This window comes from Petromyzon marinus, chromosome 52 (genome assembly GCF_048934315.1).
Source record: "Petromyzon marinus isolate PM22_M1 ecotype Great Lakes invasive population chromosome 52, UKy_Petmar_22M1.pri1.0, whole genome shotgun sequence".
Classification (NCBI taxonomy): Eukaryota; Metazoa; Chordata; class Hyperoartia; order Petromyzontiformes; family Petromyzontidae; genus Petromyzon; species Petromyzon marinus.
This window is the reverse complement of record NC_133718.1, coordinates 2,902,897-2,929,836: the sequence shown is the minus strand read 5'-3', so window position 1 is coordinate 2,929,836 and position 26,940 is coordinate 2,902,897. Positions and strand designations below refer to the sequence as shown.

At 53.0% G+C, this 26,940-nt stretch overlaps 1 protein-coding gene and 1 long non-coding RNA gene across 3 annotated transcripts in view; one reads left to right on the top strand and one right to left on the bottom strand.

Moving 5' to 3' along the window:
- The window catches only part of LOC116953529 (rho guanine nucleotide exchange factor 18-like), a 166,045-nt gene that overhangs the window by 118,702 nt on the left and 20,403 nt on the right, over nucleotides 1-26,940 (bottom strand). For both annotated transcript variants that reach the window (XM_032973801.2, XM_032973802.2), the window contains exons 2-3: nucleotides 10,340-10,500; nucleotides 7,667-7,764 (exon numbers count right to left, since the gene is read on the bottom strand). In XM_032973801.2, coding sequence (XP_032829692.1) covers nucleotides 7,667-7,764; nucleotides 10,340-10,469 — 228 coding nt within the window. In that variant the 5' untranslated portion in view covers nucleotides 10,470-10,500. The remainder of the gene's footprint in view (nucleotides 1-7,666; nucleotides 7,765-10,339; nucleotides 10,501-26,940) is intronic.
- LOC142931304 (uncharacterized) lies at nucleotides 7,771-17,397 on the top strand. Its single transcript, XR_012947299.1, has 2 exons — nucleotides 7,771-8,452; nucleotides 15,940-17,397. It is a non-coding gene; the product is annotated as an uncharacterized LOC142931304 (long non-coding RNA).

The window sequence follows — 26,940 nt, the reverse complement described above, 5'->3', positions numbered from 1 at the left end:
GCACAGAGACCCATAGACTCACACAAAGACCCATAGACTCACACAGAGACCCATAGACTCACACAAAGACCCATAGACTCACACAGAGACCCACACACTCACACAGAGACCCACACACTCACACAGAGACCCATAGACTCACACAGAGACCCACACACTCACACAGAGACCCACAGACTCACACAGAAACCCATAGTTTGTCGTCTTTACGCCGCACCTCCGATTAGCACGGTTGGCTACGTACGGTGCTAAAGAGTTCAACATACATAGACTCGCACAGAGACCCAGAGACTCACACAGAAACCCATAGACTCCCACAGAGACCCACACACTCGCACAGAGACCCATAGACTCACACAGAAACCCATAGTATGTCGTCCTTCCCCCGCACCTCCGATTAGCACGGTTGGCTACGTACGGTGCTAAAGAGTTCAACATACATAGACTCGCACAGAGACCCATAGACTCACACAGAGACCCATAGACTCACACAAAGACCCATAGACTCACACAGAGATTCACACACTCACACAGAGACCCACACACTCACACAGAGACCCACAGACTCACACAGAAACCCATAGTATGTCGTCCTTCCCCCACACCTCTGATTACCACAGTTGGCCACGTACAGTGCTCTAGAGTTCAACATACATAGACTCGCACAGAGACCCATAGACTCACACAGAAACCCATAGTATTGTCCTTCCCCCGCACCTCCGATTACCACGATTGGCTACGTACGGTGCTAAAGAGTTCAACATACATAGACTCGCACAGAGACCCATAGATTCACACAGAAACCCATAGTATGTCGTCCTTCCCCCGCACCTCCGATTAGCACGGTTGGCTACGTACGGTGCGAAAGGAGTTCAACATACATACATGCACCGACTCGTACAGAGACCATATACTTACACAGAGACCCATAGTTTGTTGTCCTTCCACCGCACCCTCAATTAGCGTGGTTGGGCTACGTAGGGTGCGAAAGAAGTTCAACATACAAACACAGACTCGCACATAGACCCACAGACTCACTCGCACAGAGACCCAAAGACTCACACATAGACCCACAGACTCGCACAGAGCCCCACAGACTCGCACAGAGACCCACAGACTCGCACAGACACCCACAGACTCGCACAGAGGCCCATAGACTCGCACATAGACCCACAGACTCGCACAGACACCCACAGACTCGCACAGAGACCCACAGACTCGCACAGACACCCACAGACTCGCACAGAGACCCACAGACTCGCACAGAGACCCACAGACTCGCACAGAGACCCACAGACTCGCACAGACACCCACAGACGCGCACAGAGACCCATAGACTCACACATAGACCCACAGACTCGCACAGACACCCACAGACTCGCACAGAGACCCACAGACTCGCACAGACACCCACAGACTCGCACAGACACCCACAGACTCGCACAGAGACCCACAGACTCGCACATAGACCCACAGACTCGCACAGAGACCCATAGACTCGCACAGAGTCTACGTCGAGCGTACAGGCGTTGCCACTGCAATGGAGCTCACAGCCTCAAGTGGCCCTGGCACCGGGGGGCTACGCAGACAGCGGGGTGGGAATATATCATCATCCCTTGCACCAGGGCCCATGCCAACCGCACCATGCCACTGGTTGGAGACGGCACTCAATTATATTCATAGCTCTCTTGGCCAGTGATGGAAATTCCACATTCTCATGGCAGCGGGGGAGGGTGGTTAAAACAATCGCTGTTAACACCCGCGCAATGCGGTACCCATTTGAATGCACCCTGAGATAAATAATTGTCCACGGGCCACGTCTGGTTTGCGGGCCACCACTGGCTCTTCTACCGCCTGCCGCTTCTGAGTCGCCTGGCCGCAGAGAGAGAGAGGGAGGGAGCCACGCGGAGAGGAGCCGTGAAGAGTAATCGTGGCGATTAGGAAACCACACCGTCTCGACCGGGGGATGGGTTTCTTTGCCGCCCCCCCCCCCTCTGCAACCCACTTCCCATTCTCCGAGTGGGCAAATATGGGGTGGCGGGAGGGGGGGGGCAGCGGGGTGGAGGGGGGGGGGGTGCAGCGGGGTGGGGGCTCATTATGAGAAATTCAAAACCTCTCCAGCACCGACGCCGCCGCACGCTTTGTGTCCCGTGCCGTGTCCATTGCTTCGGGACGCAGTGTCGGCTTTCCGCCCCCCACCCACCTCCACTCGCCCGCCCGGGTGTGGTTCGGGGCGAGGTCTCCCCCCCCTCCACCCCCCCCCGAAGTCCCTTGTTACTGTGCTTCGTGCCTTACAGCCGAGCGTCCCACACGCGGGGTTGACGGCCTTCGCCATAGTTTTGACGAGAGCTGGGGGGGGGGTGGGCTTACACCTCGCCAGCTGGTGTAAACACCCAGTGGTGGTATTCTACCCGTGCCCGCAACGTGCATGCCCAACGACCATACTTCACCACGACTTCATCGTGATGAAGTATGGCATAGGAGAGAGGAGGGCCCCCTTATCAAGCAGTGGATATAGACAGAAGGGCCATAAAGTGTATGACGGTAGCCCCTCGGTCAACGTTTCTTGAATCCTTTTCCACGAAAACTACCGTTGGCCGAAATAGCTGTTCATCGAATTCACTCAAAAGTTGAAAAATAAGTTAAAACGTATAATGGAAGCAAAGCCAGTCGAGGTCTAAACGCTCATAAATGGGCGTCGCTGATTGGCTGAGGGCGTGGGTCAGCCCCACTTACGAGCACTCGGATTGGCCGAAATTGGCTCCACCGCGTGCATGACGTAAAACCGTACCGTTGAAATGTTTTATCCTTAAGTCGAAACCATGGGGTCCCTATGGGAGACGAAACGTTCACCGAAAAACCGCTAACCGATGCCACTGTTAACCGAGGGACTACTGTATCATTAATATTTTAATACCACGCATGTGTAAGCGACCGATAGCAAGTCCCCGGGTAGCCGGTCCGCCTAAAGAGATCGGATTGCCATCGATCGTTCGGCATGGCATGGGGTCTGATGGACACGGAGATTGGACATCAGTGGGGATACGAATGTTTGTGAGTCTCCTTAATCAAGGGGCGAGGAAATTGGTGAACTCAAGAAGTGGCTCCGGAAGGTAGTGGTTAGTGGGGGGGGGGCAGCCGGGGAGTTAATGAATGAGAACATGAAAAAAGAATGCAAGGTGGAGGTGATAGGGCAGCGGGAGAGTGATGCATGACATACCAGCAATGAGCCTTCTGACGCTTCACGCGACGGCTTCAAAGTGCACCTTGCCTGGCACTAGCGCTGTGGTGACACCACCGACGGTTCATGGCGGCTGTTGTTGTGTTCGGTGATTATCGTTGTCTGCGTTGTTTTTTTGTAGATTTAGTCAAATGCAATAATTGGTGGCGGGCGGGGGGGGGGGCAGTGATTCAGTGGTTAGTGCACCGCACCACAAACCCGGCGACCCGAGGTTGGATTCCTAGCCACGGCTAACATCAGTGGCGAGCCTTGCACACCACCCGTTCCCCAGAACCTCCACCGCCAATTCACCAACCGGGCTCCTACCAGCGCACGGTGCCCTGTTTACGAATCAGAAACGTGAGACCCGCCGACAAAGAAGATCGATGCAGCAACAGCTGGAGAGGTGGGGAGAGGTGCACAGTCGGAGGAACAGAAAAAGGAAGGGCCAAGGGCGAGAGAGGGACACTCAGGTCGGGGACACCACAGTGGACGGAGTGCGAGGAGGAAGTGGGCTGGATGGGATGGAAGGCTCACGGACGGGACCAGTGATGCGGTGACATCGCCAGCATCCCACAGCGTTGAGCCGGGGGGTCCCTGATTAGTGCCGACGTCAAGCATCCCCCCCCATCACCCCCTCACCCCCCGACCGTGAGTCCCACGCGAAAGCACGGGCAGATCCCCCCCCCCCCCCCCCAAATCAAGCGCATTGAGCTGCTCAGAGCTCTCGCCTCTAAACCGGCTTGACAGCCACTTCCACTGCTGCACAAGCGCCTGGGGTCATATTGTAACCCCGCCACGCAAACGCCCCCCTAGCCCCGGCGTCTTTTACTCCCACGGGGGATGATCGGTGCAGATCCACCGCTGTGAGCCGAGGCTCAGGACCTGTCTCCGTTATTTTTTTTTTAACTGGGTGGGCAACTTTATTTTACCGACCTGCGTACAATTTCTGATAAAATGGCTCAAAGAACGGAGCAGTCTGCGACGTCTCGAATGACATTCAAACATTCCCATGCAACATCTTTCAACTTCTGGCATTCCTCACCGGGCCCAAGATTCTAGGAGGAAGCCGCGCGCGTGTGTGCTCGTGCGCGCGTGTAACAGAGATGGCTAATCTCGTGCGTAATAACCAAACAGTGATCGCTAATCACAGGATCACCGACCCGAACGCCCACTCTTAATAGCTCCGTCTAACAGGCGAGCGTTTCGGTGCGGTGCTTTTGTCAAACCGCCGTCAAGATTAGAAACGGCCCCGCACGGCACGCACCGCCGCTAACCCGTGGCGGCTCCGTTTCATTTCGAAATCGCGAGCAGCACGCAGCTCTCGCTCCATCAATAATGCAGCGGCACGGCTGGCGTGACGGCGGTCTCCCGGCAGCCGAGGCAATTGCTGGCGAGAGTAAAAACTGTATATCCACTTCTCTACTAAGTCAGCTTGGTAACTAAAATAATTGTTTTTTTATGATTACAAACGTTTGGTGATCCGCTGCTGGATGAGCGTCCTCTCCCAGTGTCGTGTCAGCCTTGCGGGGGGTTGTCGGTGCTGGTGGGGGTGCCAGGAGCGGTTCACAAATCTCTCGCCACCGGCGTTAGCCGTGACCAGGAATTTAATTCACATCGCCGGGCTCATATTGCAGTTTGCGCCACTACTCAAAGCGATTCGCTGCTCAAATTATCTCCTATTTATAGCACTGAGCCAGCGTGTAGATTCCACTTGTTGACTTCCTGAAAAAGTGGGTACTAATTGTAATGACGGACGAGGGACTGAGTGAAGCTCCCCAGCCAGGATTTGAACTCGCACCTTCCGACTTGTGAGCTGCTCGCACCGCTAAACCGAACCATTCCACTATCCCTAAGCGCCAAACATGGAGGCAGCCGCAGAACAAACGGCATTCATCGTCAGCGACCATTCTCTCTCCGCTGCTAAGCGACCCGCAGTTGACCAACCCTTGGTTAGGCAGGGACTCAGTTGCTTGTTCGGCCCAAGAGGCGTAAGTTCAACTGCCGCGGAATAGATGGTGGTGGTGGCATTACATCTACAGAACATGAACCAGTGGCATCTACATCTGCAGAACGTGAATAATCAGGGGCATCTACATCTACAGAACGTGAAGAACCATCGACATCTACATCTACAGAACGTAAAGAACCATCGGCATCTACATCTGCTGAACATGAAGAACCAGTAGCATTTACATTTACAGAACGTGAAGAACCAGTGGCATCTACATCTGCTGAACGTGAAGAACCAGCGGCATCTACACTGCAGAACATAAAGTGCCAGTGGCATCAACATCTACAGGAGATTATACAACTTTTAAAGCCATTCCCCGTGTTTAGTGTCCATGCCGTACAACATGTTTGGAATCAACAGGAGTAAAGTTGGACTTACGAACAAATCGACTTGCGAACAGACCTCTGGAACCTAACTCGTTCGTAAGTAGAGGAGTCCCTGTATCTATCTCTCTCTCTCTGAAATGTTCTCGACTTGCTATCTGTTGAGCGGTCCGGCGCTAGCCAGCGATGCTAAGTCACACGGTGCGTGAGCTCAGTCTAGCCGAGCAGGGAAATTGGGCAGTGGGGCGGGGTGGGCAATGCCGCGGCCCCGCCCTCCTGCCTCGGGCTCAAAGTCATTTGTCAAGGAGGGTAAAACGCGACACGCACCGGTCGCCTTCAAAGCGCGGGGCCCTTTAATGAGCACGCGAGCGACAGCCCCGTGACGTGTGCGCACGCGGACCAGCGCCGGAGTATCCTGCAAGCTATAAATTCCGGTTCACTGATTCTGCACTTGCTCTATCGCTATAGTACTATACCGCCTTCAACTTTTATGAACGACTGGGTGTTTAAGGTTAGCGATTTGTCGTATTATCTGGTTGTATAGCAAATGAAAAAAATACAATTACTTTACTATGGAAGTCAAACATTTGTGTTTTAATATTTATGCGTTTTTTTTTAATTTAGGGCCCCTTTATAACATCGCGCTACAGGCCCCGCACGAGCTGATTCCGGCACTGACGCAGACGCTCACGCCGACAGGGCCGTCCGTGGGGGTGCGAGAGCCCGGAGCAAACCTCACTAAACCGGAACTATTACATCTGACTGCGTGACGTCAAAGCGTAGCCGCGGCCCTCCCTACCCCCCCCCCCAAAGCACGGGGCCCGGGGCGGTCACCCCGATTCGCCCAACCCCCCCCTCCCCACCCCCACTAGGCACGGCTCTGCACGCAGCAACGTCCTCGCAGGGGACAGTTCGCGGCGCTTGTTGTAGGCCTCCGGCAACGGGCACCCACAGACACGGCGAAGGCCATAGACAGGAGCCCCCCACCCCACACCACGTGTGGCCCACGCAGGCCGTTGGGACGAGGGCTGTTAAGCGAGGGACGGCACGGAGAGGGTGTCCCGGTCAGTGCCACGGCCGCACTGCGGCGCTGTCGTACCCCTCAGTGTTGACGTTTACACACTGAGTCGATCTAAGGGAGACACAAGGCCGGTGCTGATATATAACTCGCCGCTGATGTGCGTTGGGGGGGGGGCGAAAATCGAGCTCAGGTCGCTAGGCGTGGAACGCGGCAGTGCGCTCACCACCGCACTGCCGGCCTCTGCACACACACACACACGAAGAAAAAAAGATCCCCCATAGTAGACTGTTGGGGACAACCGCTGTTAGCAAGTTCTCACCTGGTCAGACAAAGTGAACTTGAAGCACCAATTTGGGCCGGCACGACGCACGCGCTGGGGTGGTGTGGCCGGAGAAACAACGCCCCCCCCCCCCCCCGGCCACCATCGGGGGAGAAGAGGCCCCTCGCGCACCGCCGTGACTTCTATTCCCGGCCACAGCCAAAATTAGTGGCGAGTGATAGCAGGCACCCGGCTCTGGGCCTCCCCTAGGTCGACTCGGTCTCAAATTATTAGTTCGTCGGGCGGGCCGAGGGGGTGTAAACACTGGTGAGATGGAGGTGACAGCACGTGGTTCTGGCCACACCAACTTCCTAGGGCGTGCCGTGCCGGCCTTAGGGGCCGTCCATAAATCACAGCGTCACAAAGAGTCAGACAACCCCTCAAATATGACGTCACAAAGCTCTGCCGCCCCCCCCCCCAAAAAAAATATATATAAAACATGCTTCAAATCGCTTTAAACTATTGTCATTGTAGCGCGTATTTAATGTGGCGCTGCACTCTGATGTTGTAGGAGAAAACATTTCTAAAAAAAAGTCTATATAATTAAGTAGAACGTGTTGTCTATATTTATTTTAAAGTTGCGCATTTTGATGTGACGTCACATTTCTCAAACCCCCCCCCCCCCCGTGACACAGTAACAAATGTCTGACCCCCCCCCCATAAGTGCGTGACGTTATTTATGGACGGCCCCCTAATAGGTGCTCGCAAACAGCACAGTCTGTTCGAGCCTTAGCTGTGGTCACACAACACGCACCGGTCGGTAGCATACCTTCCCAAGCCCCTCGCCCCTCTCCTCCTCCTCCTCGTCCCCGCTCCTCTCAGCCCCAGGGCTCGTGACGTCGGAGCCTTCCTCTGGCACCTCTACCACTGCAAAGGGAAGGTTTACAATGACATTAATATCAGCATGATTTTTATTGTTAATTAGAGGTGATTCCTGAGTCTCAGGAGGGTCCTGCCAAGTGTTTGCAGGCGGGTGCGATGATTGACGTGCGTCTATCGCAATTATGTAATTTGCGGGTGATATTTCATTTGTGTGCCATGAAGAAGGGCGGTAGCCTGAAACGTCACCTGTTATATATTTATATGCATACATATGTTTTATTGACGAATGTGCTGATGGGTTTTGTTTTGTTAATTGTGCTTCACGTAATTTTATACTTTATATATATTATTTATTTTGGGGCACGACGCCGATACACAATGGGGAATGACGCCACGGGTTTTTTTTTACCGCCCGATGTGCGCTGTAGTAGTATTATCGTTATTATTATTACCGTCATTACCCCCACCCCCCCCCGTAGTATTAACCATGGATGCCGCGCGAATCAAACCGCGAACCCCTTTAACAACGATCGGGCGAGCGCCCTACCGCTGCGGCCACGTCACCGCCCTGTTACTACGACTACCGTTTCCATAATTTTGCATTATTGTTATCCTACTAACGCATGTTTACCCGGCAAACTGGCGATGCTGGCCGTGTGGAACAAACGTCTCAGCCGCTGGCCCTGTCCCACCAGCGGCCTAATCGCTGGACGCTTTACACGAGGGCGAGAAGGTTCGTTTCGCGAGGGTGGCGGTCGCTCGCTCACTCGCCTGCTCGCACCGAACCTCAACGAGCTGGCGACTTGCGAGCGGGGAGCGATCGAGGGCTTCCCTGGCGACGGACGTCTCGGGGGGCCCGGCCGAACCCCGAGCACGCCACGCGGCCGCTAGGAGGGTTGGGGAGGGCCCCAAACCGTGATTTCTACGCAAAATTCGCTACATTGCGCGGTTTGAATTTACCCAGATGCGGCTACGTGATCGGACGTGGGACAACGTTGCATGTTGTGTGTGCTGTGTGTGTACTGTGTGTGTGCTGTGTGTGTGTACTGTGTGTGTACTGTGTGCGTTATCGGTGTGTGTACTGTGTGTGTACTGTGTGCGTTCTCGATGTGTGTACTGTGTGTGTACTGTGTGCGCTGTGTGTGTGCTGTGTGTGTACTGTGTGTGTACTGTGTGTGTGCTGTGTGCGTGTACTGTGTGCGTTCTGTGTGTGTACTGTGTGTGTACTGTGTGCGTTCTGTGTGTGTACTGGTGTGTGTACTGTGTGCGTTCTCGATGTGGGTACTGTGTGTGTACTGTGTGTGTACTGTGTGTGTACTGTGTGCGTTCTCGATGTGTGTACTGTGTGCGTTCTCGATGTGTGTACTGTGTGTGTACTGTGTGTGTACTGTGTGTGTGCTGTGTGTGTACTGTGTGTGTTCTGTGTGTGTACTGTGTGTGTACTGTGTGCGTTCTCGATGTGTGTACTGTGTGTGTACTGTGTGTGTTCTGTGTGTGTGCTGTGTGTGTACTGTGTGCGCCCCAATATTTGGAACGCATCTACTACAACTACTAGAGCCGCACAGAGTGAGGGGAACCTGCACTGGGATTTCTGGGCAATGAAGGGACCAGGCTAAATACCCAGTACACATGGAACATTGTACGCATGCATGTTGAACTTGTTTCGCATTGCACGTAGCTAACCGTGTTCATCGGAGGTGCGGGGGAAGGACAACAAACTAAAAGATACACAAAAATCGATATTAACATTAGGCCAACGTATGGCCAACGTTGGTCCAACGGTTCCAACGTCGGCATGCCGATGATGTTGGGGCAACGTTAGCCACGTGGTGCACTGGGTGTATTGCCTTCGGTGCCCCCACGTGTGGAAGGCACGGAGAGGTCCGTCAGGGCCGTCAGGGCCCTCAGTGCCGTTAGGACTGTCAGGGCCATCAGGGCCATCAGGGCCCTCAGTGCCGTTAGGGCCATCAGGGCCGTCAGAGCCGTCAGGGCCGTCAGGGCCGTTAGGACCGTCAGGGCCATCAGGGCCGTCAGGGCCCTCAGTGCCGTCAGGGCCGTCAGGGCCGTCAGGGCCGTCAGGACCGTCAGGGCCATCAGGGTCATCAGGGTCTTCAGGACTGTCAGGGTCGTCAGGGCCGTCAGGGCTATCAGGGCCGTCAGGGCCGTCAGTGCCGTTAGAACCGTCAGGACCGTCAGGGCCGTTAGGACCGTCAGGGCCATCAGGGCCATCAGGGCCATCAGGGTCTTCAGGACTGTCAGGGTCGTCAGGGCCGTCAGGGCTATCAGGGCCGTCAGGGCCATCAGGGCCATCAGGGCCGTTAGGACCGTCAGGGCCATCAGGGCCGTCAGGGCCGTTAGGACCATCAATGTCGTCAATGCCGTCAATGCCGTCAGGGCCGTTCGGACCGTCAGAGCCGTCAATGCCGTCAGGGCCATCAGGGCCGTCAGGGCCGTTAGGACCGTCAATGCCGTCAACGCCGTCAGGGTCGTCAGTGCCGTGAGGGCTGTCAGGGCCGTAAGGGCCGTCAAGGCCGTCAGTGCCGTTAGGACCGTCAGAGCCGTCAATGCCGTCAATGCCGTAAGGGCCGTCAGTGCCGTGAGGACCGTGAGGTCGCCACACCTGGGAAGCGGACGTCCACGCTGGGGCTCTGACCGGACCGAGGCGACACGAACACCTCGCCGTCGTCGTCTCCGTCGCACTCCACAATCTGCTCCAGAGACCCCCCCCTGATGGCTGTGGTAGCTCCCATTGCCTAGTCTGCTGCCAGCCGCTTGCAGATGCTACCATTGTGGAAATGGGGGGGGGGGTGTAACATCAGGCAATGGCATTGAATGACTTTGGGAAATGTGTACAAATTATAGTTTGGAGAGGAAAATAAATGAGCGTATAAATACTCGTCAAAATGCAGACATCGGTATACTCTTAAAATTATGAGCGGATCAATACGCGTTACTGTACTCGAAAGTAGATATATACTGTATATAAAGACATTGTTTTGTGATGATTCTGCTACGACACTCAACAACAAATCCGCGTGGCATTACAAAGGAAAAGTATACGACGTTTCGGGCAACGGCCCTCCTTCACAGCACGTAGGTCAGAGAGGTAGAGTAGACAATGCGAATGTAAACACACTGACACACGCTCTCTGTTTCACTTAAAAGGCTCTTGCCACGAGTGTTGTTAGGGAGCACCTATTAAGGCTGACACGGTACGAGGAGGGTGGATGGTGTGGCTAAGGCCATATCTCAACCCTCTGTGTACTAATTTAAGTCTGAGTTAACCTATATGGAGTCCAGACCACGCTGACCACTCAATTTGCCATGGATGTTATTGGACATTGGCCAACAGATCTAGTCCAAAAATGCGTAGGAAAAGCATTATGATGGAATAATCTCTGCGCAGTCACCTCGCGTTCAATGCTACAGGCCCCACAGCATCATCAGTCAGCTCCTCGTGCGTCATTTGGAAGGTCTTATCCACGTGTACTGTGTCTTGTGAACTCATTTGCCAACCAAGATGTCCGGTAAGCATCTCATTACGTGTTAAAAAGAAATCACTTTTGATTGATAAAAATTGTGGGAACAGGCACTTCGGCTACATCGTGAGCAAGGTGCATTGTGGGAACAGGCACGTCGGCTACATCGTGAGCAAGGTGCATTGTGGGAACAAGCACTTCGGCTACATCGTGAGCAAGGTGCATTGTGGGACCAGGCACTTCGGCTACATCGTGAGCAAGGTGCATTGTGGGAACAGGCACTTCAGCTACATCGTGAGCAAGGTGCATTGTGGGAACAAGCACTTCGGCTACATCGTGAGCAAGGTGCATTGTGGGACCAGGCACTTCGGCTACATCGTGAGCAAGGTGCATTGTGGGAACAGGCACTTCAGCTACATCGTGAGCAAGGTGCATTGTGGGACCAGGCACTTCGGCTACATCGTGAGCAAGGTGCATTGTGGGAACAGGCACTTCGGCTACATCGTGAGCAAGGTGCATTGTGGGACCAGGCACTTCAGCTACATCGTGAGCAAGGTGCATTGTGGGACCAGGCACTTCGGCCACATCGTGTGCAAGGTGCATTGTGGGAACAGGCACTTCGGCTACATCGTGTGCAAGGTGCATTGTGGGAACAGGCACTTCGGCTACATCGTGAGCAAGGTGCATTGTGGGACCAGGCACTTCCAGTGACGTCGCAATCGCGCTGTTCACACCACCCTCTAGAGCTCCCTCTCCTGGGTTACTCGGCTGACAGTTCCACGCTGACCAGACGCCACACTCCCACCCCCGTCAGAATCTTTGCCCGGCCGGTTCCAGGAGGACCTGGGACAGCACTCGCTACAGCATCGTGAAGACGCAGGCGCCCACTAGCTCGCCGTGGGGGCCCGCAGGTGACCCTGTCAAACTCCAAACTCAATTCGAAAGCTTGCGCTACTCAAAACGCAGGCCACGTTACGGCAAGACGTTGTGGAGGCCGAACCGGGCCACGAGCGAGCGAGGGCTCGGCGAAGGGGTTGCCCGCTTCACCCGCGGCGGAGCGCGTGGCGGGGCCCGTCCGGTCGCCGGAGCCATCGGCGGTGGACGATGAACGTCGCAGTGGAGGAGGGCCGCAGCAGGGCCAGCCGGCGGAGGAGGAGCTACGCGCGTGGTGACGTGCCCGTGGCCCAGCCCGCCGCCACGTGCTCTTGAGCTCGTGGTGACCTTGCGCCCTCTACACTTTGGGGCGTTTGTAAAGCAAGTCATCTTGAGATGGCTTAATTAAAAATGATCATATCAACTACCCTTGTTAAATCAAACCCGATGTATTTATTAATATTATATGAAGAAAAAATAGAATTGAGAACCAAAGGGTGGCAAGGCTGCAGCATAGATTAAGAATCGCTGCTCCAGCTCTATGGATGAGACTACAACTAGCAAACCTGTCAACTCCTTATCAGTGCCTTCCTTATTGCAGACCGTATTGGTCACCCCGTGCCCTTATAAATCCCAACGTTCATCTCACAAAGTCCCATCACAAGGAAGAACACACAGGTAGACAAAACAAGTTTTGCTCATATTGGAACGGCTGTACGCCGCATGGACCTGAAAACTAAATTTCCCTGTACAAGAATACGGGTAAACCGTATGGGTTCACAGCTGTGTACTCACGTGTACAATGACATTAACACCTGGACACTGCGAGGTGAACACGCGTGCTCTTACCGTGCCCCCTCGTGGCGGGTTTGAGAATAAACCAAAATGAGAAAATTAAAATGAGGGTAGGCGAATGGCTGGTAGCAGGGTCGGGGAATGGCTGGTAGCAGGGTATGGGAATGGCTGGTAGCAGGGTAGGGGAATGGCTGGTAGCAGGGTATGGGAATGGCTGGTAGCAGGGTAGGGGAATGGCTGGTAGCAGGGTAGGGGAATGGCTGGTAGCAGGGTAGGGGAATGGCTGGTAGCAGGGTAGGGGAATGGCTGGTAGCAGGGTAGGGGAATGGCTGGTAGCAGGGTAGGGGAATGGCTGGTAGCAGGGTAGGGGAATGGCTGGTAGCAGGGTAGGCGAATGGCTGGTAGCAGGGTAGGAGAATGGCTGGTAGCAGGGTAGGGGAATGGCTGGTAGCAGGGTAGGGGAATGGCTGGTAGCAGGGTAGGCGAATGGCTGGTAGCAGGGTAGGGGAATGGCTGGTAGCAGGGTAGGTGGGTAGGTGGGTGGGTTTCGCGCACGCGAGCACGGAGGGTGACGGCTTTGTCAACGGAAACCGCATTCGGCAACCCGTGGGACTCAGTGCTGGCTGCGTCATTAGCCCCGGGGAGTCCCGGGGAGCCCGCGTGTCAACAGTAAACCAACAACAGCCTCCAAAGACCCCCCCCCACGCCCCCGTGCAGCCTGTAACAGACTGTAGGGGCAAGTGCTGTTAGCGAGTAGCACCTATGAAGGCCGGCACTGCACACGAGGGGGTGGGTGGCCAGCACCACGCCCGGCCGCTTTTGTCTCACCCCATTATCCAAGTTTTTCACACCGTACCAGGTACGCATTTTTATGCTGAGTCGACCTAGAGGGATGCCCACGGCCGGTTCAGATAAATCGTCACTGGTGTTGCGCCGTGAGCGGGATTCTAACTTCGGGTCGCCGGGTTCGTAGCGCAGCTGCGCTCACCACTACACTACCGCTCCCCACTCACACACTGCCCCCCTAACCCACAAACCAATAACCAATCCCAGCCATTCGCCACTAGGTGACGCTGGCGTGACCACGGCGGCTGCGCCAGGCAAGGTGCACTTTGAGGCCACGTGAAGTGTCGAAGGCTCACTAAACACACACACACACAGACGCACACACCGACACCGTGACACCACCACAGCTCGCTAACAGCAGCACTTGCCCCGACACTCCGCTGCAGGGCTACACGGTGGGGGGGATTTTTGTCTTTGCGTGGGCTGAGGCCACGCTCCAGTGACTCGCGAGAGCCCTCGTCGTGAAGAGCCCGAGAACGACAGCGACAGGCCGGGACACGTCCAGGGAGACTTGCAGCGGGCAGGAGGGGGGATGATGGTCCACGTGGGTGGGGTCGTTCAGTGTGCGACGCAATGGTGGCGCTCCTAGGGCAATGCCTCTCTTCCCCGAGACTCTAATCTTTCTGTTATTTCCAATTGTTTTGCCGCTTTCCACCCCAAAGTTTCGGTTCTCTTCGATGGCCCCAGTGGTAGCAGCTGCGCTCACCACTCGCTGTAATGGGCACGCGGTTCATCATCATCATCTCTCTCTCTCTCTACGTCGGCTCAAGCCTCCCGTCAATCACGTGACTCTTGTGTGGGCTCCCCTCCCCCACTCTGGATCCCTCCACTACCGCCCACTGTGAAAACAGACGCCGATCCTCATTGAGGCTTACTTCTCTCTCCTCCCTCTCTTCCCTCCCCTCTCACCACTACCCTCTTTTTTTCGATCAGAGGAAAACAGAAGATGCTCGGTGTAGTCGGCACTTTTCTTCCTTCATCATCTCGTTTTTTTTAATGCTTTGCTTTATGTGCCCCCCCCTTTTAAAAAGAAAGATTTAACAAAATATTTCTCGCTCTGCTCTCCTTACCCCTTCCCTCTCTCTCTACCCCCTCTCTGCCCCCCCTCTCTCTCTACCCCCTCTCTTCCTACTCCATGTCGCTCTCGCTCTCTCTCGCTCTCTCCCGCACTCTCCCACCACCCTCTCACCACCACCACCCTCTCACCACCATCACCACCCTCTCACCACCATCACACCACCACCACCCTCTCACCACCATCACCACCCTCTCACCACCATCACCACCCCCCTCTCACCACCACCACCACCCTCTCACCACCACCACCACCCTCTCACCACCACCACCACGACCCTCTCACCACCACGACCCTCTCACCATCACCACCCTCTCACCACCACCACCACCCTCTCTTCCCTCACCACCACGACCCTCTCACCACCGCCCTCTCATCCCTCACCACCACCCTCTCTTCCCTCCCCTCTCTCCACCACTCCTTCACCTCCTCCTCTCCTTCCCCTCCCTGCCCGGTGCTCCTCCTTCCTCCTCCCCTTCGCTCATCTCGAAACGTGCCCTCCTCCTCCTCCTCGCTGTCTGTCTTGGTGGTGGCGACTTCCTTCCCGGCCTCCCTTCCCGCTCCTTTCCCGTCACCCACTGCATTGCGTAATCCCTTGACTCGACTCCTCCTTCCTGTGCCGTGCCGCCACGGATACAAAGTTTACTTATTATTTGATCAAAATCCATTTACCCATGAGTTGTGTCATTTTGTAGGAACCCCCCCCCCCTTCCCCCCCTCCCCTCTATTCAAAGGGTCTCTGCCAGAACTGGGAACTCGTGCACACTTCGCACACCGCCTCGCGACCAGTCACCGAGATCGCGTGGAACGCCGGATGCGGCACGGCACATCCAAAAGGCCTCTCGTGGGGCGAGGAAAAAAAAAACAAGGCAGCGAGGGCCCAAAAAAATAAAGCCCCTGGCTACCCCACGCGAGGCCAAAAGCCTCTCGCCGAATAATGGAATCGGCCAGATTTGTCGCCAAACGTAGCAACAGCACCCTGAGTTTAGCACGTAGGCTTTCGCCACCAATATCAGCCCTAAAACCTTTACATTACAAAAGGACTCCTCCTTCGAATAAGGTCGAGGAGAAGAACCAGCGAGGGCCCTCCTCGCTGGACAAATAGAGCCCACCGTTGTCTGATGATGATGATGATGACATAAAAATCTCCAGGTGGAGTGGCGGCGCCGCGGGTGGCACTGCACGGCGCTAGGAACCCGGCGACCGGCGGACCGGGAGGAGGGGTTCGATTTCCCGGCCGCGGCGACCATCAGTGGGCGAGGAGACATCTGAACCGGTCCCATCGCCAACCCTGCACCGACCAGCGTGGTGAAGTATGGTCAAGCAACCCTCATCATCGACACGGCGTGGGGAGGCCTTCATCCAGAAAGTGGATGGACAAAGGGCTGCACTTTATTATCATGATTGTTGTTTATGCTATAGTATGTATTGTAACAGAAAATCTATGCAAAAACGACACGTGTGTGTGTGTGTGCGTGTGTACATTCAAGCGGTAGTGTAGTAGCGGTTAGTGAGTTCGATTCCGAACTCTTTTGCTGCATAATAGCAATGTTTTGCCATCAATTCCAGTTGGTCATGCAGTCCATATGAAAGAACGCTATGACAACATGAAACAACTTTTGAGGTGCATTAACCATGACCAACATCAGAGGCAGCTTTGTGGCGATTTTAAGGTCGTTGCTCTCTTGTTTGGTCTGCAGACTGGATACACAAAGTACTGCTGCTGTTTTCTCTGTGAATGGGAAAATCGTGCGAGAGATTCCCACTACATCGAGACAGATTGGCCACTCCGACAGTCATTGGAGCCTGGGAGGAAAAGTGTTCAGCATCCACCACTTGTTGAATCAAGGAAGATTTTGTTACCACCCTTACACATCAAGCTGGGTCTGATGAAGACCTTTGTCAAAGCCATGGACAAAACACAAGCAGCTTTCAAGTCCCTCCGTGGGAAATGGCCAAGGTTAAGTGAAGTTAAGAGAAAGGAAGGTGTATTTGTTGGTCCTCAGATTCGTGAACTTCTTCTAGATGATGCATTTGACAGCGCACTGCGTGGCGAGGAAAAGACGGCATGGGACGCCTTCCAGTTAGTGGCAACAAATTGTCTCGGAAACAACAACGCAGACAACTACAGGGAGTTGGTGGAAAACCTCCTCAAGGTATACAAAAGCCTTGGACGCAGCATGTCACTAAAGATACATTTTTTTGCACTCTGATTAAGATTTTCTCCCACCGAACTGCGGAGCAATGAGCGACGAGCATTGTGAGCGATGTCACCCAGGACATTGCAACAATGGAGAAACGCTATCAGGGCAAATGGATCCCATCAATGCTTGCAGACTATTGCTGGACAGTGGCAAGAGATGCTCCATTTCATGAATACAAGAGACAAGCTAAGAAGCGCCAAGGAGACACTGAATAAGGACTAAACTACGTACTTATATATACACTAGACTTTTGCCCGTCCAAGGACGGGTGTATTGCAGTAAATCTGAAACTTGCAAGCGAAAAGCAGACCGCGACGTGATATATTCATTGCATCAATTCGTGTGCAATTTGTAAGGGCGCGGTGACACAGACCTATTTCATTAAAAGGTTAAAATCCCTCGTTCATGATGACGTCCTTTTTATTTGATGTCTCAACAGCGTCACGGAGATCACGTGACCTGAGGGTTCTGCCTTTGTAGTGAGGGCTGTGAGTTGACGCCGAGGAGGGGGAAGGAGGCACCTCGCCCCCCCCATGTGGAGTGACGTCACCCGCTACCTATTAATAATGCGGGGGGGGGGGGGATGTCCATTTGGAGGACGTCACCTTATAATGATTATTAATGAGGGGGGCTGTTCGATGTGGAGTGACGTCACCTGTTCATTAATATTAATGAGGGGGGCTGGTCGATGTGGAGTGACATCACGAGCGTTAAGGACAGACATTCCTGGGTGATTATAGGGGCCGTCCATAAATGACGTCATGCAATTTTGGACGATTTTTGACCCCCCCCTCCTTTGTCACACGGCGTCACAAAAAGTCAGACCCCCCCCTCAAATATGACGTCACAAAGCTCTGCCCCCCCCAAATATATAAAACATGCTTCAAATCGCTTTAAACTATTGTAATTGTAGTGCGTATTTAATGTGGCGCTGCACTCTGATGTTGTAGGAGAAAACATTTACTAAAAAGTATATTTTATTAAGTAGAACGTGTTGTCTATATTTATTTAAAGTTGCGCAGTTTGATGTGACGTCACATCTCAAACCCCTCCCCCCCCCCATCGTCACAAATAATCTGACCACCCAACCCTTAGGTGCGTGACGTCATTTATGGACGGCCCCAAAGGCTAGTTTTTTTAATGTTTGCCACATATCCCAGCTTTGTGTGGATAAGACGCCACGTGAAGGTGACATCTCAGAACTAGCTCTGCGATGTCACCTTCCGCGGACCGTTGTTTTAAGGCGGCCGTCTCTCTGTGGGAGTTTGGATGAATGGAAATTCCTCCGTCGAGTTACGCGACGCCGATAGCTCAATTGGTGCGGAGCTCGGCGAGAAGGCGCATGCGAAGCAGCATTTCAAAGACATTCATTTTAGCGCAGAGATGAAGGTGAAACTGGACTCGATCAATGTGTGGCCAAAATGCCAACCCAGTCGCGCTTTGATGTGACAGTATAAAGAAAACGTCCAGCAATGTACACACACACACAGAGAACACAGACAAAGATCCAGCATATAGCCTTCAAAGGAATGTTTGGCAAGTGCTGTTTGCGGCCACCTATTAAGGCCAGAACAGCATATGGAGAGGGTGGGGGGGGGACAGCACCTCGCCCGGGCGTCTTTGTCTCCCCTGTGGTGATGTTTATATTCCGCACCAAGTACTCATTTAAGGCAGTGTATGCCCACACACACACACGGAACACAAATATCCCCCATATGGCCTTAAACAGACTAACACGTAGGAGGCATTCGCGACCAATATTTATAAATGTGTCGTAACACTCCACCACCCGGCCAATCAGCAAAAAAGTGTCACGTTGACAAAAGACAAATAGATTTTGATTTAAAGCTTTCGTGACTGCAGTGATTCATATTCTTGGTTCTTTCGGTAAAGTCACGTTGAAGGGAAACAATAAAATAATAAAATATATTATATATATTTTATTATTATTTTCCCTTCAACGTGACTTTACCGAAAGAACCAAGAATATAAAAAGACAAATAGTTCACTACTTTAGCCCACCGGTGTGATGAAGAGTGAATCCACAACATTTACAGTTTGAGTACGACGTTTCGCTGGTAATTACATCCAGCATCATCGGGCAATTCGCCAGAATGGTGATTACCAGCGAAACGTCGTACTCAAACTGTAAATGTTGTGGATTCACTCTTCAACACACCGGTGGGCTAAAGTAGTGAACTATTTGTCTTTTGTCAACGTGACGAATTTTTGCTGATTGGCCGTGTCGGGTGGTGGAGGGTTACGACACATTTATAAATAACGCGATCTAACCCAAAAACCTTTTGTTATAAACTTAAACAGACTGTTGGCCAAGTGCTTTTGGCAAGCATGGTGCAGAAGGGGGTGATGCGCCCAACACCACGCCCGGCCTCCTTTCTCTCCCCCAAGTGCCGATATTTACACACCGCACCAAGCACTCACTTGAGGCCGAGTCGATCTAGGGGAAGCCAAAGACCGCGCACACACACAGACACAAAGACAAATATCCCCCGTATAGCCTTAACAGACTGTAGGGGCAAGTGCTGTTAGCGAGCACCTATGAAGGTCAGAACGGTACACGAGGGGGTGGGTGGCCAGCACCACGCCCGACCGCCTTTGTCTCCCCAGTGGCAATGTTTTCATCCACCGCACCAGGTACTCATTTGAGGCTGAGTCGACCTAGGGGAGGCCGGTTCAGATAATCGTCACTGGTGTTGGCCGTGAGCGGGAATCGAACCCGGGTCGCCAGGTTCGTAGCGCAGCGCGCTAACCGCTACACTACCGTTCCCCACTCACAGACACACACACACAACAACAACCGCCATTCGCCACTAAGTGGCGGTGACGTCACCACGACGCTTGTGCCAGGCTATGTGCACCCTGAGGCCACGTGAAGTGTCGAACGCCCGCTGGTAGGAGGTCACGGGGCAGACCCAGGTGCCACGGGTCGACTGACTGAGATGACTGGCTGATGCACCACCTGTGCCCCCTACTGTGCCAACCTGCTGTGCTTTAGCCACCCGGCGCTCCGCTCGTTGTTCTGAACGTCGCTCCTCCGCCCTCCGTTGTTGTTGGAGGGCGACTACCTCCAACTGCCCAGTAGCGTCCTTCACGAGCCTCCTCCACAGAGGCCGATCTTGACACCGCTGGTACCAGTCATCGGCAAGTCCACTCAGCTCCACGTCCTCCTGTACCACATCACTCCATCTTTTCTCTAGCCCGTGCCGCGCCCGCTTAGCCCCCTCAATCCGGCCGAACAAAAGCTGTTTCGGCATGCGGTGGCTGGGCATGCGGGCTACATGACCCAGCCATCGCAGCCTTCCCCGCCGGAGGAGCTCACCGATGGGACCTTGCCCAGATCTTTCAAGGATTTGTGAGCTCCTCACACAATCCAGTCTGATTAAACCCAGGATGGATCGTAGGCAGGCCAGCCTAAATGTTTCTAACCGGCGAAGATGTTCCATTAGGGGGGTCCACGTTTCGCAAGCGTTGAGAAGGGAGGGAATGACCGTGGCCGAGAAGACTACGACTTAAACACAGACAAAGACAAAGATCCCCCATATAGCCTTAACAGACTGTAGGGGCAAGTGCTGTTAGCGAGCACCTACGAAGGCCGGATCGGTACACGAGGGGGTGAGTGGCCAGCACCACGTCCGACCGCCTTTGTCTCCCTAGTGGCAATGTTTACACACCGCACCAGGTACTCATTTGAGGCTGAGTCGACCTAGGAGAGGCCCGGGACCGGTTCAGATAATCGTCACTGGTGTTGGCCGTGAGCGGGAATCGAACCCTGGGTCGCAAGGTTCATAGCGCAGCGCGCTAACCGCTACACCACCGCTCCCCACACACACACACACACAGGTACACACACACACACAGACACACACAGACACACACACAGACACACACAGACACACACACAGACACACACACACACAGACACACACACAGACACACACACACACAGACACACACAGACACAGACGCTCGCGCGTGCTATGCCGCCGAACCGAACCAGCGTCCCCGCAGCACCGGGAGTCGGAGCTCGGCCCCCGCGCGGCCGCCAGCCCTCCCGGGCGCCTCCGGGGTTCTCCGCGGGGCCTCGGGCGAACGAGCCCCGTCTCGACCTCCAAGACCATCGACGACGACGACGACGCGTGAACGTTGCGCCCTCGCGATAACCCTCGGCCACGCAAGAGCCCACGCGCGTCGTGTCGAACGCGCACGTGCAGAACAACGCAGCACGGGCTATGGGGCAGGCTCGGCAATTGTGACGTGTCGCCGGAAGGCTTTCTCTCTCTCTCTCTCGCCTTACTGAAGCGTTCGTCTGCGTCCATCGATAGAGCAGTGGAAAGAGAGAAGAATAAGGAGGAGAGAAAAAATAACATACTCGGAGCCCGCATCAAATCGGTTGTGAGATAGACCCCGGCTTCAGACGTTCGTCGCTCCGTTGTGGTTTATCTGGTGTGGGTGTTTTTAGTGTGTGTGTGTGTGTTGTGGTTTTCTTGTGTAGGTGTGTTGTGGTTTTCTTGTGTGGGTGTTTTGTGTGTGCGTGTTGTGGTTTTCTTGTGTAGGTGTGTGGTGGTTTTCTCGTGTGGGTGTTTTGTGTGTGCGTGTTGTGGTTTTCTTGTGTAGGTGTGTGGTGGTTTTCTCGTGTGGGTGTTTTGTGTGTGCGTGTTGTGGTTTTCTGACGTGTGTGTTGTGGTTTTTAGTGTGGGTCTTGTGGTTTTTGGTGTGTGGGTGTTTTGGTTTTATGGTACGTGTGTTGTGGTTTATCTGGTGTGGGTGTTGTGGTTTTCTGGTGTGTGTGTGTGGTAGTTTATTGGTTCTGTAGTGTTTTTAGTGTGGGTATTGTGGTTTTTTGGTGTGTGTGTGTGGTGGTTTTCAGGTGTTATGGTTTTTTTTAGTGTGGTTGTTGTGGTTTGTTAGTGTGGATGTTGTGGTTTTCTGGTGTAGGTGTTGTGAGTGTTGTAGTTTTGTGGTATGGTGTGGGTGTTGTCGTTTTATGGTGTGCGTGTTGTGGCTTTTTGGCGTGGGTGTTGTGGTTTTTCGTGTGTTGTGTTTTTTTGGTGTGTGAGTTTTGGGTGTTGTGGTTTTATGGTATGTGTGTTGTGGTTGTTGTGGTTTTATGGTGTGTGTGTGTGTTGTGGTTTTCTGGTGTGTGTGTGTGTGGTGGTTTATTGGTGTTGTGTTTTTTTTAGTTTGGGTGTTGTGGTTTGTTGGTATGTGTGTGTTGTGGTTTTCTGGTGTTGGTGTGTGTGTTGTGGTTTTCTGGTGTTGGTGTGTGTTGTGGTTTTCTGGTGTGTGTGTGTGTGTTGTGGTTTTCAGGCGTGGGTGTTGTGGTTTTTGGTGTGGGTCTTGTAGTTTTTGGTGTGTGGGTGTTTTGGTTTTATGGTATGTGTGTTGTGGGTGTTGTGGTTTTATGGTGTGTGTGTTGTGGTTATTGTCGCGTTATGGCGTGTGGGTCTTGTGGTTTCATGGTGTGTGTGTGTTGTGGTTTTCTGGTGTGTGTGTGTGTGTTGTGGTTTTCTGGTGTGTGTGTGTGTGTTGTGGTTGTTGTGGTTTCATGGTGTGTGGGTCTTGTGGTTTCATGGTGTGTGTGTGTTGACGTTATCATGAGGGCGACCCCTCCCTGGGCTGCCACAGTGGTGGCACGGTGCACTCACGCGGGCACGCGACGCACTCGGCCTTTGTGCATTCAGCAAAACAAACCATCAGCAGTTCTCGTCCAAATGCATTCTGGTCCTCATTGCTTGTCGACCACAATGCACCGCTTCAGCAAATGCTGATGGGTTTTTTGTTGTTGCAAAAATGCACAAAAGCCGAGTGCTTGTCACACTTTCCTCTTATTGCTCTTGGGTTTTATCCATCCGGCACAATTTGTCCGTCTCGGTGGGGTTTCTGTTTTTCGTCATTTCCAGATGCGTTGCGAGTCCAGAGGACTCCCGTTCCATCTGCTGATCTCCTGGCAGAGGAGGAGTTGAAGCACTCGGGGCAAACTTCATTAAATCCACCATCTGTCTAGCTCGCCTCTTTCCACCCCGCAGTAACAATGGTTAATGCGTCTGGTCAATGCGGAAGAGTAGGCCAACTACCCTCTAGAGCTCCCTCTCGTGGAAGCCCTTCTTGCCAGCAGTGGCAAGAAATGGTGAAGTATGACCAGAGAACCCAGACGACCGACAAAGGCATGGGGGGGAGTGAGTCATTGATATTGTCCAGGGCTGGAAGATCTCGCACAGATTCGTGAAACTCCCTGCCCACAGGCATCGAGGTCGCCATCCACACCCTGCCTTACGGCTAGCGTGTGATAGCAATGCAGCAAGTTAGTTCATATTCATATGTCCGGAGTTTGACTGTTAACACCCCAATCACACGCGCGTGGAGATTGTCTCCAGGTGCTTCGGTTTCCTGCCCCATGGATGAGCACTCATCCGTGGAGCTGGCCAAAATATCCCTTGGGTGTAGGAGCGCAGAGCTTGGGAAAAAAAATTGTCGGCCCCAGTTCTGGCTGCTTTTCCCGTTTGTCGATGCGGAAAGACCACACGTGTCACAAAACCCTACAGCGTTGATGTTACACAGGTCTTACAAATTAAAACCATTAACAATAGAGTTGTTTTGATTTAAAGCTTTCGTGACTGCAGTAATTCATATTCTTAGTTTTTTCGGTAAAGTCACGTTGAAGAGAAACAACAACAAAAATAATATAATATATATTATATTATTTTGTTGTTTCTCTTCAACGTGACTTTACCGAAAAACTAAGAATATAATAGAGTTGTTTTTGGGTCAGATCGCGTAAATATAAAAGTGTCGTTAAACCCGCCACCACCGGAGGCACAGCCAAGTGGTAAGGTTTGTGACGTAAGCAAAACACGCCAATTCGTTACCAGTTCAGCACTAACCGGTGCGTCGGAGAGTAAATCCACAACATTTTCGTATTCGAGTACGACGTTTCGCCAGTGATTCCAACGAGCATCATCAGGCGACAGCCAGATTTGTGGAGAAATCTGATGTCGTCACACTTCATTATGGATATTGTTCTGCGAAAGCCATGCGTGGCAAACCAAAGCAAACACTTCTAGATTTGAAGCTTTCGTGACTGCAAGGATCCACACTCTTTGGTTCTATTCGGTAAAGTCACGTAGGTAAAAAAATAAAACAACAAAAGTCACGACGTTTCGGCCACAACACAAGTGGCCTTCATCAGGTGAAGGACCAGACTGTCTACGTGACTTTACCGAATAGAACCAAAGAGTAAAGCAAACACTGTGACACCTCCAATGAATCACGGTTGGGCTACATACGGTGCGAGAGAACGCACATTGCAGTGGTGGTAGTATTATTGATATTCACCACGGCAGTTTATAGATCTGGGCAAAACCGGGAAGGGGGCGTGTGAATGGTTATCCTCAGGTAAGAGCAGCAGCTAGACAGTGGACAGGTCTAACCACTGCAATCGTTCGACTTCTCGTTCTCAACGTAGGAGCCGCGCCCTTTCCCGTCTCACGTTTATTATTGTCACCTGCTTTAATTATTTCCTATTTTTGTTCTCTCTTCATAAAAGTCACACGCGTGGCTTACGCAGCGCTATCTTCGTCCGTGAGCCAGGATTTCAACCCTCGGGTGTTCGTTTAATTAAAGGGAGAACTCACGCGCGCACTCACGCACACTCACGCACAGACGCGCACACACAGATGACACGTGGGCCCGACAAAGGGCAACTGGGGCCGTCGCGACGAGGTCCCTGCAAAATACCTTCTTGAGGACGGCCGTCACGTAATTATTTTAATGGAACGCTTTGAGATCAAATTTCACAACGTGACGATTACCACCAAGGCATTTCCCCGTAACGTTCCAGTTGTGTGACAAGTCACGTTTGCGTTGTATTGTTTTTTTTTTAGTATTTTGCTGCTCACGCACAAACTAAATGCCCAGCAGCATTTCGTCAACGAGGGGAGTAGAGTCGAGAATGTACCGCGTGGAGAAAGAGGACGAGATGAAGAGGATGGGGAAGGGGTGGAGGAACGGGAGCACAGGGCCAGGGGAGACGAGGAGAGGGTGGAGGAGGGAGATTCTGCCTCCGAGCCTCGACGCTGCTGCATGGAGCGGCGTCTGTTCTCATAGGGGGCGGGGCGAGGGGCTCAGAGTGGGGGTGGCCACTCACAGAAGTCACGCGAGGTGACGATGAATCGCCGGCCCCTACAGGGAGCGGTGAGCGCAGCCGCTTCTACGGGGCCACATCGCCATCAAAGAGAACAGAAACTCTGATCATGTAAAAGATTTCAGCCTCGGGGGAGCGGCATTGCGCTGAGAACGCCACCTTCAAGTTAGGCACCGTAAGTCACGTGATTCGCGGGAGGCTCGAGAAGATCCGAGTGGAATCTTTGACTTGAGACGTGACGTCGGTGACATAGTCAAATTGTGGAACAATACCCACAAATCGTGTCTTATGAAGGATTGTGATCAGACACCTGTGCGCCTGCTGACTCCACACTTTGTCATTTAAAGTTCCCACCGGGTTCGTTGTGACAGCCTCCCTCAGTAGATGATCTCGGATTATCTTGTTCAGGTCAAGCAACAGCAGCAGCTGCTGTGGCAACAGAAGGGGTGTCGAGGCGAGGTGGGTGGGGAGTATATGTTACAAAGAGAAAGGTCCCCCGGATGGTCATACAGATTGTAAGGACAAGTGCTGTCTTCACACAAAGACAAATATCCACGTATAGCCTTAACATACTGTAGGGGTAAGTGCTGTTCGTGGGCTCCTATGAAGGCCGGCACGGCACACGAGGGGGTGGGTGGGCAACACCACGCCCGACCGCCTTTGTCTCCCTAGTAACGATGTTTCCACACCGCACCAGGCACTCATTTGAGGCTGAGTCGACCTAGGGGAGGCCCCCAGGACTGGTTCAGATAATCGTCACGGGTGTTGGCCGTGAGCGGGAATCGAACCCGGGTCGCCAGGTTCGTAGTGCAGCGTGCTAACCACTACGCCACCGCTCCCCCTCCCACACACAGACACACACAGACACACACATACAGACACACAGACACATACAGACACACGTGCGTGCGTATTTTTATAAAAACACGATGATGCAGGGTGGGCTCTCACCTATGTCTGATCTATGTCCGTTTACCCAGCCAACAGCATAGCTACGTGAATGTCAGGCTATTTCTGTGTGTATATAGGCCGACTCAGCCTCAAATGTGTACCTGGTGCGGCGTGTTAACATCACCACGAGGGAGACAAAGGCGGCCGGGCGTAGTGCTGGCCACCCACCCCATCGTTTGCCGTGCCGGCCTTCATAGGTACTCGCTAACAGCACTTGCCCCTACAGTCTCTTAAGGCTATACGGGGGGGGGGGGTTGTCTTTTGTGTGTTGGGGGAGTTGTGGTGCACTGCGTTACAAATCTGGCCACGTGGGTTTGATTCCCTCGCCACGGTTTCAACCCACATTGACCAAAGTGGTGAAGTATGGCTGAACAATGGATTAACGCAAGGGCACTTTAAAGTGATTGACTTTTACGCGTGTTAGTCTTGTCAGCGTCGAAGCTGAAAAGTGTTTCAGTCACCAAAGGTCTTGAACTGTTACAGCCTCATGTCACTATACACTGCACCACTATGCACTGCGCCACTATACACTACACTATACACTACACTATACACTACTATACACTGCACTACTATACACTGCTATACACTACACTATACACTGCACTACTGTACACTGTTGTACACTACACTATACACTACTATACACTGCACAACTATACACTCCACAATATACTGCTATACACTACAATATACATTACTATACACTGCACTACTATATACACTACGATACACTACACTACACACTATATGACTATACACTACACTACTATACACTACAATACACTACACAGTATATGGCTATATACTACACTACTATACATTACGATACACTAC